Source organism: Pseudopipra pipra, assembly GCF_036250125.1.
Source record: "Pseudopipra pipra isolate bDixPip1 chromosome 30 unlocalized genomic scaffold, bDixPip1.hap1 SUPER_30_unloc_1, whole genome shotgun sequence".
Classification (NCBI taxonomy): domain Eukaryota; kingdom Metazoa; phylum Chordata; class Aves; order Passeriformes; family Pipridae; genus Pseudopipra; species Pseudopipra pipra.
Genome location: NW_026990578.1, coordinates 1 through 15,699, shown reverse-complemented (window position 1 = coordinate 15,699; position 15,699 = coordinate 1). Strand labels below are relative to the sequence as shown.

The following is a 15,699-nucleotide window of genomic DNA, read 5'->3' as shown; positions in this document are numbered from 1 at the left end:
TGGGGAGGCAGAGGGAGATCCTGGCGTTATCGGTGCCCTGAGCACCGTGGCGGGGTCGTGAGGGGATGAAACCGTCCCCCTGTCCCCTCGGGGTGGGGATGGCTTCAGTTGTCTTTGCGAGGTCACCCCTTGCTTTGTGATGCAGAAATAGGGCCAGGAAAGGGAGTTCTGGCTCTCTTTGGCTGTTTTTAGCCCTTCACCTCGCGGAAAGGGCTGTGGTGGTGACAAAGAGGGGGCTGCCAAGCCCTCCCCGTGTTTTTTTTGCAGAGCTCCCGTTGCTGGGGAAGGCGAAGCCGAGGCTCCTCCTTGTGCTCCCACGTGCCAGGAAGTGAAAGCAGAATTAATTAAGATCTTAATTTGTTGCCGGCTGAATCCCTTTAGCACCAGTAAACCCCGAAGCTCGTGGTCGGAGCGTGGCCACACCTCTCCCGCCGTCCGGAGGTGCAGAAGGGGCACAGCTCCGAGGGTCTGGGGTTCTACTGGTTTTACTGGGGGGGATTGTTGCTTCCTGGTAGCAGCCAAACTGGGAAATGCCCATCTCCCAGTGACCTGGATCGCAGCTGAGCCGGGATCATCCCGGGACAGCCAGGAGAGGCCAAAGGCAGCTCTCACAGGTGCTGGCACCGAGTCCGTCCCGGGTTTTTTTTCCAGGGAGGAGCAGAGAGCTTTCGGGATCCCTTTGGGCTCTTCCCTTCGCCTGTCCCGCGGCTCTTCCATCCCCCTGGAACAGCACCCGCCCCGCGCGGTCCCTGTCACGGGGACACCCCCCGAGCCCGCCCCGGAGCCGCCCAACATTCCCGACACATCCCAGGCTCGGGGCCAGCCCCTGGAACCTGCCGGGAGCACCGGGAGCTCCCGGATCTCGCCGTGCCCAGCAGTGCCGGGGAGATGGAGCAGCGCCTTGGCCCTCGGAGCTCTTTGGACCAGGGAAAACCGCGGACGGGCCCCGTTGTCCTCAGGGCTCGGGGTGACCCCCGCCCCTGGTTTGAACCCTTCCCGCACGTTCTGGCCGCGCTGTGCGTTGGCCTGCGGGGCGCGGGGGGTGCAGAAGCCCCAGGGAGGAGGAGGAGGAGGAGGAGGAGAAGGAGGAGGAGGAGGGGATGTGCAGTTCTGTGGTTTGGTGGTTGGAGGGAGCACAGGAGCAGCTCCGGCACCGGCGATGCCGGAGGAGCCGCCGCGATAAAACCCCACGGCATTTCTTTTAAAAGAAAATTTTATGCCCACGGCATAAAACCCCCCAGTATTTCTTTTAAAAGCGGAGCAAGCAAAGGGGTGGCAGCTTTCTTATCCTCTCGCACGTCCCTGCCACGGCCAAGGGGGTCGGAGTGGGCACCGCCGGGAGCGGCAGGAGGAGGGCTGGAATCGCCGGGTGGAATTGCCGGCTGGAATTGCCGGCTGGACGCTGCTCGTGCCTCCCCTGCCGAGAGCCCTCGGCGTTTCCACCTGCCGCCGCACCAACCACCTGCCCCGGGGAGCCCACGCAGAGCCGCCTGTTTGTTTTGTCTGAAAGCAAACCATCCCCCAAAGGGCCCGGGGGAGGGATACCCGCGCTGCCTTAATTGCCTTTAATGAGCCTGCCGGGGCCGGCTGCCAGCGAGGGCTTTGCCAAGGCTGGGGCTCGCCCGTGGGAACCGCACGGGCGTGGTGGGAGCGAGATCCCGGCGCTGGGATCGCGGGGCTGCTCTGCCCGTGCCATCGGTGTGCCAGGGCTGGCCGGGCACCGGGACCCCCAGGGACACGATGCCATCTGTGAGGGGGGGGTGTGAAGCGGGTGGGAGGTGCCCCGGGGGTCTCACAGAGACAAAGGGTTTTTTTTTTAAGTGCCCCTTGAGCATCTTCCATCCAGAGCGGGGGCCAGTGGGTGGGTCCAGCCGCCTCTGTGGGATTGCCGGGTGAGTTTTAGGGGCCGGGATGTGTCTGGGATTCTGCTGAGTTGACTCAGTAACTCCGTGAGGGCTCAAATCCTGCTCCCTCCCCGAGTTACAGCTCGGCATCCGAGTCATCCCGGCTGCCCTGGGCTCGCCAGGAGTTCGTCTGCTCGTTTATTCTCCTTTCCCCCCCCTTCTCCAGGAGGGATTAATCCCTCTCTCTGGGTTAACCCCCCGGGGCGGTGTTGCTCCATGTGGAGCACACACCCACCGCACCCTCCGTCCCCACCTTCTGCCGCCTCAGCGGGACCCGCCGCCTCCTCCCAGGTTTTCCCTTGTGCTCCTGCTTTTCCAGGCTCCAGCTGCTCGGGGGACTCCAGCTCCTCCTGGCATTTCTTCACCCCCCAACTCTTTTCCTCAGGAATCCTCCCCGGTGCCTTGTTCCCCTGGAGCTCCCCCAGCCCGGGTGGAATCCCAGGGGGTGGATCTCTTCCCAGCTGCTTCCCAGCACCAGCTGGAACCCGGGTGTGTCCCAGGGGGTTGTCACTGGTGTCCCCGGTTGGATCCAGGCAGGTTTGATCCCCGAAGGATTTGACGCCTCCACCTCGTCCAGCTGCTCCCTGAGCCCAAGGCTGAGCTTTTCCAGCTCCTTCCCGAGCCCCCCGGGCCGGGAGGCAGCGCCAGCCGGGCCCAGGGGGAAGGACCCCGGGAGTGTCTTCGTGCAGGGAACCGAAAACCTTGTGGCTTCCGTGCTCTGACAGAAATAACTCTCACCCCGAGCTCTCTCTGCTCTCCCGGGGGAGCTCCTCGGTGGCTCCTTTCTCCAGCTCCAGGGTGGTGGTGCCAGTGGTGGAGCAGTTCTGGATCCACGCAGAGGGAATTCCCTCTGTGCCTCTTTCCCTGGGATGCATCTCGTTCCCCACCGGGTTGGGATTGCCCGTGTTCCTCACAGCTCCTTTTCCCTGGGCCCGAAGGGGTGGTTTCTTTTGCCTTAAATTCTCTTTTCACGCCCCTTTTCTGCCCTGGGCCAGCGTTTGCCAGGGGGGTTTCCTTCTGGGCAGCTCCCAGAGAGGCTCCAATGCCCGAGAGTGGGTGTTGTGGCAATCCAGGCTTTTTTTTTGTCTCAGCACTTCCAGATCCAGCTTTGGAGAGCCCCGAGCTCTGCCCCGGGGGCTGTGACTCAATCTGGGCACAGCGATTAAAACAACCCGGATTTCGGCTGAGCTGTGGGACTGCCGGGTGACCCAGACCCCAACCCACGCCGTGCCCACCGGGGGGATGCTCCAAAGAGGGGGTTCCAGCCGCGGGGTCCCCGGGGGGGGCCGTGGGGGGGGGAGGTGCCGCCGAACCCTCCTCCGGGCTCCTTCCAAACCGGTCGGGAGCGCCGGGAACGCTCCCCTCCGCCCCTGCAAAGGGCTGCGAACCGAGGAGAGGTTCTGCAATCGTTTGATCTCTCCCTCCCCTGCTTCCCTTGGCACGGAGGCCGCATCCTCTCGTGCTGATGTAATCGGAGCCCGAGCGGGAAGACGACGCGTCCCGTGTGCCCGGAGGAGCCGCCGCGGCTTCCCAGGAGCGCTCGGCTGCGGCCCCCGGGCTCCGCCGGCACATTCCCGCTGGGAGAGCGGGCACCTGGAGCAGCGCGCGGTGCCAGGAGCGCTGCCAGAGCCCGTGCCCGGAGGAGATCCGCGGGATGCGGCGGCTCTAGGCCGGAGGCTCCTCTCGCCAGGAACCTGCCGAGGGACGAGATGAGGCTGTGGGAGGCCCCCGGGGTGTCCCAGCTGGGGCGGGGAGGGGGGACTCGCCTGCCGGGAGGTGCTGCCGGTTGTCCACGCCCGTGTTCGCCCGCGGATCTCGGCAGCGTTTGAGTTCTCGGGAGCGAACCCGGAGCCGCGTCCCGAGGAGGGGCGAGATCTCCTGGAGGGGCTTCGGGGGAGGACCGGGAGGAGCAGATTTGCCTCTCCAGTGGGATAACGCGATGTTTGGGGCTCCGCCAACCCGCGGCTGCCGCCTCTGGAGCGGGGAGTGCCCCTGAGGTGAGGAGAAAATCCCCCGGGATGGGGGGATGTTTCCCTGCCGGGAGGGGGGAGGACTTTTCCCAAATCGCGAGTTTCCACGAGCCTGCCCTGCTCTGGGGGGAGCGCGAGGCGCTGCCTTGACTTTTTCCCTCGGCGGAGCCCCGCGGTCCCGGATTTCCCTGCGTTCCGCAGGAAAAGCGGCGGCGGCTCCCAGGTTTCCTGGGAATACCTCGGGCTCCTCCGCGCGCCCCCCGGGCCCTCCTGGGATGGGCTCTGTGGCCCTTGGGGGTGGGAGGAGGTGGGAAATGACCGCCAGGGAGATTTCCAACCGTGCCAGGGATGCTGGGGATGGATGGAACCCCCCCCCCCCGCCGTGCCTCCGCTCCCAGACGAAGCTCCTCAGTCCCGCCTTGTCCCTTGTGCTTCCCACGCTCCACCCGCGTGTCCTGGGCCCCGTGGGGTGTGCCCAGCCCTGCCCGTGCCCAGCCCTGCCCGTGCCCAGCCCTGCCCGTGCTTTAGGACTCGGCCGTTTCTTTGAGCCGCCCATCCCAAATTTCGGCCCGAACCCCCCCAAAATCGCCGCTTTCCGCCGCGGTTTTGTTCCTCTGCGCCTTCAAAAGCTCCGAAGGCTTTAAAAACTCATCCAGGCTTTTAAAAACCCATCCCGGGAGCTCGCGCGGGGGTCGCTCCGTCTCCTCCGGGAGCTGCGGCCGAGCAGGAAGGAAGTTGTTGGGTGGTTTAAGCCCTGCCCGAGGTGGAGTTCGTGTCCTCGCTTAAAGGTTTGGGGCTTTTGGGGCCGTTTAATGCGGTGCAGGGTTTGGGATCGCAGGGTTTGGGATCGCAGGGTTTGGGATTGCAGGGTTTGGGATTGAAGGGTTTGGGATTGAAGGGTTTGGGATTGCAGGGTTTGGGATTGAAGGGTTTGGGATTGCAGGGTTTGGGATTGGAGGGTTTGGGATTGCAGGATTTGGGACTGCAGGGTTTGGGATTGCAGGGTTTGGGACTGCAGGGTTTGGGATTGCAGGGTTTGGGACTGCAGGGTTTGGGATTGCAGGGTTTGGGACTGCAGGGTTTGGGACTGCAGGGTTTGGGACTGCAGGGTTTGGGATTGCAGGGTTTGGGATTGCAGGGTTTGGGACTGCAGGGTTTGGGATTGGAGGGTTTGGGACTGCAGGGTTTGGGATTGCAGGATTTGGGACTGCAGGGTTTGGGATTGCAGGGTTTGGGACTGCAGGGTTTGGGATTGCAGGGTTTGGGACTGCAGGGTTTGGGATTGCAGGGTTTGGGATTGCAGGGTTTGGGATTGCAGGGTTTGGGATTGCCTCGCCAGCCTTCCCCCCCCGGGGGCAGAAGGTTTCAGGAACGTGTGGATTTGAGAGCATGTGGAAAAAAACCCCCTTGGAATAGGACACCCTGGACACTCCCGGGTGGATCTGCTGTCCCAGGTCTGCTGCCCCCCGTGTCCGTGGGCTCCTCACACGGAGCCGGGGCCGCCCCCAGGGAGGGGTTATTTAGTCCTGAAGAGTCCTCTGCACCCCTTCCCTCGGCGCTGGGATCCTGCCTTCTCCTCCCGCTGGGTGCTCTGGGAATGTTTGCACATTCCGGGGCTGGATTGGCCGGGTTTTTTTTTTGCGGGGAGCAGCGTTTTGTCCCCGATCCGACGCGGTGCCCCGAGGGCCAGGCGGGGTCACACGAGGTGCCGCGACACCGGGATGACTCCGGGATGAGTCCGGGATGACTCCGGGATTTCCTATTCCTCCAGTTCCCCCCCTGTGATCTCCCCGTGCTTTCAGCAGAGGCCCTTTCGTGTGGTTTCTCCTTTAAGTGTTTTTAATTGGAGCGAATTCCCCCCTCGGGCTGCTTTTCCTTCCCGGGGAGCAGCTCTGGAGAAAAGACCTTTTCCTTTCATCCGGCAGGAATGTTTTTAATCTTCGACCCCGGTGAACCCTGAGCCTTTCCCAGCGAATGAGCGGGAGATGGGAAATGGGTTTGGGAAGGTTTATAAAGGTTTCTAAAGGTTTATAAAGGTTTATAAAGGTTTATAAAGGTTTATAAAGGTTTATAAAGGTTTATAAAGGAGAGGGGTTGTTAACAAACACCCACCCTGGCTTTGGGTGCTGCTCGGCCTCGGGGAGACTCCTCACCCTGTGCTGTGGCCTCGTGGGCAGGGATGCAGGCAGGGATGCAGGCAGGATGCAGGCAGGATGCAGGCAGGGATACAGGAGGGATGCAGGCAGGGATACAGGCAGGGATACAGGAGGGATACAGGCAGGGATACAAGCAGGAAGCAGGCAGGGATACAGGAGGGATACAGGTAGGGATACAAGCAGGAAGCAGGCAGGGATACAGGAGGGATACAGGCAAGGATACAGGCAGGATGCAGGCAGGGATACAGGAGGGATACAGGCAGGGATACAGGCAGGATGCAGGCAGGATACAGGCAGGGATGCAGGAGGGATACAGGCAGGGATACAGGCAAGGATACAGGCAAGGATACAGGCAGGATGAAGGCAAGGATATAGGAGGGATACAGGAGGGATGCAGGCAGAACCCAACCCGTGCATCCCAATCCCAGTCCCAGCATCCCAATCCCAACCTGTGCATCCCAGTCCCAGCCCCTGCATCCCAATCCATGCATCCCAATCCCAACCTGTGCATCCCAGTCCCAGCCCCTGCATCCCAATCCATGCATCCCAATCCCAGTCCGTGCATCCCAATCCCAACCCGTGCATCCCAATCCCAATCCATGCATCCCAATCCCAACCCCTGCATCCCAATCCATGCATCCCAATCCCAGTCCATGCATCCCAATCCCAGCCCCTGCATCCCAATCCATGCATCCCAACCCCAACCTGTGCATCCCAGTCCCAGCCCCTGCATCCCAATCCATGCATCCCAATCCCAGTCCATGCATCCCAATCCCAGTCCATGCATCCCAGTCCCAGCCCCTGCATCCCAGTCCCAGCATCCCAATCCCAGTTCGTACATCCCAATCCCAGCCCGTACATCCCAATCCCAGCCTGTGCATCCCAATCCCAGTTCATACATCCCAGTCCCAGCCTGTGCATCCCAATCCCAGTTCGTACATCCCAATCCCAGCCTGTGCATCCCAATCCCAGTTCGTACATCCCAATCCCAGCCCGTGCATCCCAATCCCAACCCGTGCATCCCAATCCCAGTTCATACACCCCAGTCCCAGCCCGTACATCCCAATCCCAGTCCGTGCATCCCAATCCCAACCCGTGCATCCCAATCCCAGTTCATACATCCCAGTCCCAGCCCGTACATCCCAATCCCAGTCCGTGCATCCCAATCCCAGTTCATACATCCCAATCCCAGTTCATACATCCCAGTCCCAGCCCGTACATCCCAATCCCAGTCCGTGCATCCCAATCCCAGTCCGTGCATCCCAATCCCAGCCCCGTGGGGACAGCGGCTGAGGCTCCTGCCCGGGGGCTGGGCTGCCCTCCCGGTGCCCCCAGTCCTCGTCCTGTGCCCCCCTGGCGCCCGGCACGTGAAGTTCTGTGTTTTCCAAGCCCTGGAAAAGCGCCCTGAGTGTCGTGGCTGGGTCCCGTGTCCCCCCAGGGCACCCCAGCCCCGTCCCTGCTCCCGCTCTGCCTCCTTTCATCCCACCCTCCCTTTTCCCACCTCCTAAAACATCCCTCCGGGGCATCCCCAGCCCTGGGTGGGATGGGCAGGGCTGGGGGGCCGTGGCAGGAGGGGGGTCCCCGCGGGCTCCTCCCCGGCGGCTCCGGAGCCTCCCGGCCCCGGGGATGCTCCGCAGCCTTTTTCCCGGCTCGGGGCGGGGGCCGAGGAGTTGTTTTTCTGGCTGCCGGCTCCTGCCCGCCCTTCCCTCCCGCTTCTCCTCCGCCGCCGCCGCCTCGGGGGGTTGTTTTTGTAAAACCCTAAATGAGGGAGGGATTCCCAGAGCCCCCTCCTTGCCCTCCCCCTCCATCCCAGGGGTGGCCGTGGCAGCTCCTCCTTCACCTCTGGGTGCCCCCCAAAACCTTTTTTGCCCCCCTCCAAGACCTTTTTGCCCAATTTTGCCCCACCCCCCAAGGCCTTCTGACCCCTCTTTGCCCCCGGGGCAGGAGCAGCGTCAGCCCGAGGGTGGGGAGGTGACACCAAAGCTCTGCTGCTGCGCTTTGGAGCTCCCCGGGGGCGTCTCCAGGCTCTCAGGGCTGGGGTGACCCTTCTCCAGGTGCCCCAGAAGCCTCGCTGGGCTGGTCCCTTCCTCCTCGGCCCCCCTTTGATCCTCCTCGGCCCCCCTTTGATCCTCCTCGGCCCCCCTTTGATCCTCCTCCTCCTCCTCCCTGGGAGATGGGCACCAGGAGGTGACAACTCGGGTTGTCACTTAAATCCTTCAAAATCGAGACCCGAGGCCTTTGGGGGCTGCTGGAGCTGGGGGGGTCTCTGGAGCAGAGGAAGGGGTGGGAGGAGACAGGCCCGAGTTCTGCAGCCCCTTGGGATGAGCTGGCAGCTCTCTGGAGCACGTCAGTGTTTTTTGGGGAGCCCTGCCCGGCCCGTTGCGGGGGTGGGTGGGTGGGAGAAGGCTGGGGGGTCTCCATCTGTGGGGTGACACCCCCCAGACTCTTTGTCTACCCCTCAAAGCTCGGCTGAAACGTTCAGCGTCTCCTTTGTTCATCCCCTTGTGCCGGCCTGACCCCCCAGAAGGGGCTGTGGGGCTCCCCCTCGTCCCGTGGATCCCACATCCCACAGATCCCACATCCCACAGATCCCACATCCTGTGGATCCCACATCCCGCGGATCCCACATCCCGCGGATCCCACATCCAGGGGATCCCACATCCAGGGGATCCCACACCCCACGGATCCCACATCCAGCAGATCCCACATCCCACGGATCCCACATCCCGTGGATCCCACATCCCGTGGATCCCACATCCAGTGGATCCCACATCCCGTGGATCCCACATCCCATGGATCCCACATCCCGTGGATCCCACATCCAGGGGATCCCACATCCCAGGGATCCCACATCCAGCAGATCCCACATCCCGTGGATCCCACATCCCGTGGATCCCACATCCCACAGATCCCACATCCCACAGATCCCACATCCCATGGATCCCACATCCCACGGATCCCACATCCCCTGGATCCCACATCCCGCGGTGCCACGGGAGCTCAGCAGCTCCCAGGGTGATCTCCATCCCCCTCCCTGTCACGGGGTGCAGCAATTAGAGCCAATTAACCCGGGGCAAATTAACCCCCAGGCTGTTGTCAGGGAGGTGGAGAGAGGGGGAAACCCTGGGATGGGGTTTCCTGGGAATGTCAAACCTTCTCCTCCCACATGGCCTGAGGCTGGGGATGGTTCTGTCCCGGGAAATTAGGGGGCAATTAGGCAGAGCTAAATTAGGAGTTAATTAAGCAGAGCTTTGGGGAAAATCCCCTGGGGCTGGGGGTGCTCCAGGGGGGGAAATGGGGCTGGCTCAGGGGTGGAACTGGGATTATTTACGGGTGTAAATGGGCTGATTTTGGGTCTGCAACTGGGACTGTTTCAGGTGCATAACTGGGATTATTTCAGTGTATAACTGGGATTATTTTGGGTATGGAAATGGACTGTTTCAGGTGTATAACTGGGATTATTTTGGGTATGGAAATGGACTGTTTCAGGTGCATAACTGGGATTATTTCAGGCGTGTAACTGGCATTATTTTGGGTATGGAAATGGACTATTTCAGGTGTATAACTGGCACTATTTTGAGTATGTAGATGGACTGTTTCAGGTGTGTAACTGGCACTATTTCAGGTGTATAATTGGCACTATTTCAGGTGTGTAACTGGCACTATTTCAGGTGTGTAACTGGCACTATTTCAGTGTGTAACTGGCACTATTTCAGTGTATAACTGGCCTGTTCCAGGTGTGTAACTGGCACTATTTCAGTGTGTAACTGGCACTATTTCAGTGTATAACTGGACTATTTCAGGTGTATAACTGGCACTATTTCAATGTATAACTGGGCTGTTCCAGGTGTGTGAGTGGCACTATTTCAGGTATGTAAAGGGACTCTTTCATGTGTGTGAGTGGCACCATTTCAGTGTATAACTGGAGTGTTCCAGGTGTGTAACTGTTTCAGTGTGTAACTGGCACTATTTCAGTGTATAACTGGGGCTATTTCAGGTGTATAACTGGGGCTATTTCAGTGTGTAACTGGCACTATTTTGGGTTGGTAAATGGACTATTTCAGGTGTATAAGTGGCACTATGTCAGTGTATAACTGGTCTGTTCCAGGTGTGTGAGTGGCACTATTTTGGGTATGTAAATGGACTCTTTCAAGTGTGTAAGTGGCATTATTTCAGTGTGTAAATGGCACTATTTCAGGTGTGTAACTGGCACTATTTTGGGTGTGTAGATGAACTGTTTCAGGTGTGTAACTGGCACTATTTTGGGTGTATAACTGGCACTATTTCAGTGTATAACTGGAGTGTTCCAGGTGTGTAACTGGCACTGTTTCAGGTGTGTAACTGGCACTATTTCAGATGTGTAATTGGGATTATTTCAGGTATATAACTGGCATTATTTTGGGTATGTAAATGGACTATTTCGGGTGTGTAACTGGTGCTATTTCAGGTGTGTAACTGGCACCATTTCAGTGTATAACTGGACTGTTCCAGGTGTGTAACTGGCACTATTTCAGGTGTATAACTGGGCCATTTCAGGTGTGTAATTGGCACTGTTTCAGTGTATAACTGGGGCTATTTCAGTGTATAACCAGCCTGTTCCAGGTTTGTGAGTGGCACTATTTCAGGTGTATAATTGGCACTGTTTTGGGTGTGTAAATGAAGTATTTCAGTTGTATAACTGGCACTGTTTCAGGTGTATAACTGGGCTGTTCCAGGTGTGTGAGTGGCACTATTTCAGTGTGTAACTGGCACTATTTCAGTGTGTAACTGGCACTATTTCAGTGTATAACTGGCATTATTTCAGTGTATAACTGGCACTATTTCAGTGTATAACTGGCCTGTTCCAGGTTTGTGAGTGGGACTATTTCAGGTGTATAACTGGCATGGTTTTGAGTGTGTAGATGGACTTTCAGGTGTATAACTGGGCTGTTCCAGGTTTGTGAGTGGCACTATTTCAGGTGTATAATTGGCACTGTTTTGGGTGTGTAAATGAAGTATTTCAGTTGTATAACTGGCACTGTTTCGGGTGTATAACTGGGCTGTTCCAGGTGTGTGAGTGGCACTATTTTGGGTATGTAAAGGGACTCTTTCAGGTGTGTGAGTGGCACCATTTCCGGAGCCTCTTCACCCTGCAAAGCCCTTCCCAGCCCTGGTGTCAGAGACACCTTGGAGACCCTCCAGAGGGGTGGGATTTAGGGGAACGTCCCCCCACCCCCCAATGGCTTTGCAGGAGTGTGACCACTCCTCCTCCATGGCCTGTTCCTCCCGCTGGCATCAACCTCCTTTCCCGGGCTCTGCCATCCCTGGAGCTCCTTTCCCGGGCTCTGCCATCCCTGGAGCTCCTTTCCCAGGATCTGCCATCCCTGGAGCTCCTTTCCCAGGATTTCCCATCCCTGGAGCTCCTTTCCCGGGCTCTGCCATCCCTGGAGCTCCTTTCCTGGGATTTCCCATCCCTGGAGCTCCTTTCCTGGGATTTCCCATCCCTGGAGCTCCTTTCCCGGGATTTGCCATCCCTGGAGCTCCTTTCCCGGGATTTCCCATCCCTGGAGCTCCTTTCCTGGGATTTCCCATCCCTGGAGCTCCTTTCCTGGGATTTCCCATCCCTGGAGCTCCTTTCCTGGGATTTCCCATCCCTGGAGCTCCTTTCCCGGGATCTGCCATCCCTGGAGCTCCTTTCCCGGGATTTCCCATCCCTGGAGCTCCTTTCCCGGGATCTGCCATCCCTGGAGCTCCTTTCCCGGGATTTCCCATCCCTGGAGCTCCTTTCCCGGGATCTGCCATCCCTGGAGCTCCTTTTCCGGGTTCTGCCATCCCTGGAGCTCCTTTCCCGGGATTTCCCATCCCTGGAGCTCCTTTCCCGGGATTTGCCATCCCTGGAGCTCCTTTCCCGGGATTTCCCATCCCTGGAGCTCCTTTCCTGGGATTTCCCATCCCTGGAGCTCCTTTCCCGGGATTTCCCATCCCTGGAGCTCCGTGCCCAGGCGAGGAAGAAGGAAAATGCCCCCCATCCCACCTTTCCCATCATCCTGCCAGGAAACCCCCCTTGGCCACTCCAGATCTGGGGGAGCAAAGTGGGGGTGGGCACCGACTTGGGGGTCCCTCCACCTCCCAAAAAAGCCTCGGGCCCCACCCCCAGAGCCTGGCAGGCCCGGGGGGGGATTTGGATTTGCCGGGTTTTTTTGCAGGGAGCAGCGTTTTGTCCCTAATTAACTGCAGTGCCTTTTGTCCCTAATTAAGGGCGGTGCCTTTTATCCCTAATTTGCTGGGTCAGGAACTGGCTGGAGGGCCGGGCCCAGAGAGTGCTGGTGAACGGGGCTGCATCCAGTTGGGATCTGGTCCCCAGTGGTGTCCCCAGGGATCAGCGTTGGGCACAGTCCTGTTTAATGTCTTTACTGATGATTTAGATGAGGGGATTGAGTCCATCAGCAGCAAATTTGCAGGTGACACTGAGCTGGGGGGGAGTGTGGATCAGCTGGAAGGCAGGAGGGCTCTGCAGAGGGACCTGGACAGACTGGAGCTGATTCCAAAGAGATGAGGTTCAACCAAGCCAAGTGCCAGGTCCTGCACTTTGGCCACAACAACCCCCAGCAGCTCCAGGCTGGACCAGAGTGGCTGGAGAGCAGCCAGGCAGGAAGGGAGCTGGGATTTGGGATGGACAGGGAGCTGAACAGGAGCCAGAGTGTGCCCAGGGGGACAAGGAGGCCAATGGATCCTGGCCTGGCTCAGGAACAGGGTGGCCAACAGGTCCAAGGAAGTGATTCTGCCCCTGGACTCAGCACTGGTGAGGCCACCCCTGGAGTGCTGTGTCCAGCTCTGGGCCCTCAGCTCAGGAAGGACATGGAGGGGCTGGAGCAGGGCCAGAGGAGAGCAACGAGGCTGGGGAAGGGTCTGGAGCACAAGTGCTGTGAGGAGAGGCTGAGGGAGCTGGGGGGGCTCAGCCTGGAGAAGGGGAGGCTCAGGGGAGACCTCCTCACTCTCTGCAACTCCCTGACAGGAGGGGGGAGCCGGGGGGGGTTGGTCTCTTTTCCCATCAGCAAGACAAGAGGGCTGGGTCTGCAGCTGTGCCAGGGGAGGGGTAGGTTGGAGATTAGGAAGAATTTCTTTGCAGAGAGGGTGCTCAGCCATTGGAATGGGCTGCCCAGGGAGGGGGTGGATTCTCCATCCCTGGAGGTGTTTAAGGACAGACTGGATGTGGCATCAGTGCCATGGGCTGGGAACCACGGCGGGGTTGGATCAAGGGTTGGACTGGATGATCTCGGAGGTCCCTTCCAACCCGGCTGGTCCTGTGATTCTGGGATTCTCTGATTCTCTGATTCTGGGATTCTATGATTCTGTGATTCTATGATTCTGGGATTCTGGGATTCTATGATTCTGGGGTTCTGGGATTCTGTGATTCTCGGATTCTCAGATTCTGGGATTCTGGGATTGTCTGATTCTATGATTCTGTGATTCTGAGATTCTCTGATTCTGGGATTCTGGGATTCTCTGATTCTATGATTCTGGGATTTTGGGATTCTGGGATTCTATGATTCTGGGATTCTGGGATTAATTACCTGTGGTGCCCCGAGGGTTCCCCCTGGGCTGCTCCGAGCCCGGCAGGGACTGACCCGAGCCCGGAGGGGACTGACCCGAGCCCGGCAGGGTCTGACCCGAGCCCGGCGGGGTCTGACCCGAGCCCGGCGGGGTCTGAGCCGAGCCCGGAGGGGTCTGTCCCGAGCCCGGAGGGGACTGACCCGAGCCCGGCGGGGTCTGACCCGAGCCCGGCGGGGTCTGAGCCGAGCCCGGAGGGGTCTGTCCCGAGCCCGGTGGGGTCTGTCCCGAGCCCGGCGGGGACTGAGCCGAGCCCGGAGGGGTCTGACCCGAGCCCCCCATGGACTGACCCGAGCCCGCTGTGTCCCCGCAGCCGCCGTGACCCCCCCGTGCGCGTCCCCGCGGGGGCCCCAGGCCGTGCCCATGGACCTGCGGCTCGGGCAGCGCGTGGTGAAGCCCGGCTCGGACACGGCCCTGCTGGCCCTCAAGCACACCCAGCAGCTCCAGCACCAGCTCTTCCTGGCCAGCCTGCACCAGCAGCAAGTGGAGCAGCTCGCCCAGCAGCACGTCAGGGTACGGGGGGCGCGGGGGGGGGGGGGTTACACCCGCTTATGGTGCCGTTTGGTTACGTTTTATTTGGATTTATTTTATTTAAATTTATTTTATATAAGTTTATTTTATTTAATTTTTAAAAATTATTTATCTTACTTAGATTTATTTTATTTAAATTTATTTTATTTGTTTTATTTAATTTTTAAAAATTATTTATTTTATTTCGATTTCTTTTATTTAGATTTCTTTTCTTTTATTTTTTATTTATATTTTTTATTTTATTTTATTTTATTTTTATTTCTTTATTTTATTTTTATTTATTTAATTTAAATTTCTTTTATTTAAGGTTATTTTATTTAAATTTTTAATTATTTATTTTATTTAGATTTATTTTTATTTAGATTTATTTTATTTAAATTATTTCTGTTATTTAAATTTCTTTTATTCAAATGGCCACCTCCAGGGAGTTGTGGCCACTCCGGGGAACTGTGGCCACCTCCAGAGAGCTGTGGTCATGTCCAGGGGGCTGTGGCCACTCCAGGCAGCTGTGGCCACCTCCAGGGAGCTGTGGCCACTCCAGGGAGCTGTGGCCACTCCAGGGAGCTGTGGCCACTCCAGGGAGCTGTGGCCACCTCCAGGGAGTTGTGGCCACCTGCAGGGAGTTGTGGCCACCTGCAGGGAGCTGTGGCCACCTCCAGGGAGCTGTGGCCACCTGCAGGGTGTTGTGGCCACCTGCAGGGAGTTGTGGCCACTCCAGGGAGCTGTGGCCACTCCAGGGAGTTGTGGCCACGTCCAGGGAATTGTGGCCACTCCAGGGAGCTGTGGCCACTCCAGGGAGCTGTGGCCACCTCCAGGGAGCTGTGGCCACCTCCAGGGAGCTGTGGCCACTCCAGGGAGCTGTGGCCACCTCCAGGGAGCTGTGGCCACTCCAGGGAGCTGTGGCCACCTCCAGGGAGCTGTGGCCACCTCCAGGGAGCTGTGGCCACCTCCAGGCAGCTGTGGCCACCTCCAGGGAGCTGTGGCCACCTCCAGGGAGCTGTGGCCACCTCTAGACCCACCATTAGGGTCTGCAGTGCTGCTGCTCCCCAGGTGATGCCTTGGGCTCGGGGAGGGGGCTTTGGGAGGTGCTGGGTGAGTTTGGGGTCTCCAGGGGGTTTGGGGGGTCTTGGCCTGGCCAGGGCGGGGTTGAGGGCTGCAGTGGCCGTGTCCTTGTCCCCCAGGTGGCCATGGGAGTCCCCGCACCACGAGGCTGAGCCGGGGCAGCAGGAGCAGGAGCTCAGGCAGCTCCTCAACAAGGACAAGAGCAAGCGAAGTAAGGACCCAAAAATCAGGGCCCCGTGGCCCCTAAATCAGGGCCCCGTGACCCCAAAAATCAGGGCCCTGTGACCCCAAAAATCAGGGCCCTGTGACCCCAAAAATCAGGGCCCCTGTGGCTCCCAAAATCAGGGCCTCATGGCCCCTAAATCAGGGCCCCATGGCCCCTAAATCAGGGCCCTGTGACCCCCAAAAATCAGGGCCCCGTGGCCCCCTAAATCAGGGGTTGGCTCGTGGGGGAGGGAATGAGATGGGAGGGGGCTTCTCCAGGGA

General features: G+C 59.0%; 1 protein-coding gene across 1 annotated transcript in view; it reads left to right on the top strand.

Moving 5' to 3' along the window:
• Positions 1–15,424, top strand: part of LOC135407932 (histone deacetylase 7-like) — a gene marked incomplete at its 3' end in the record, with an annotated part of 33,259 nt that extends 17,835 nt beyond the window's left edge. The window contains exons 2-3 of the mRNA XM_064643353.1: positions 13,934–14,189; positions 15,333–15,424. Coding sequence (XP_064499423.1) covers positions 13,934–14,189; positions 15,333–15,424 — 348 coding nt within the window. The remainder of the gene's footprint in view (positions 1–13,933; positions 14,190–15,332) is intronic.
• Positions 15,425–15,699: the final 275 nt, after the last annotated feature.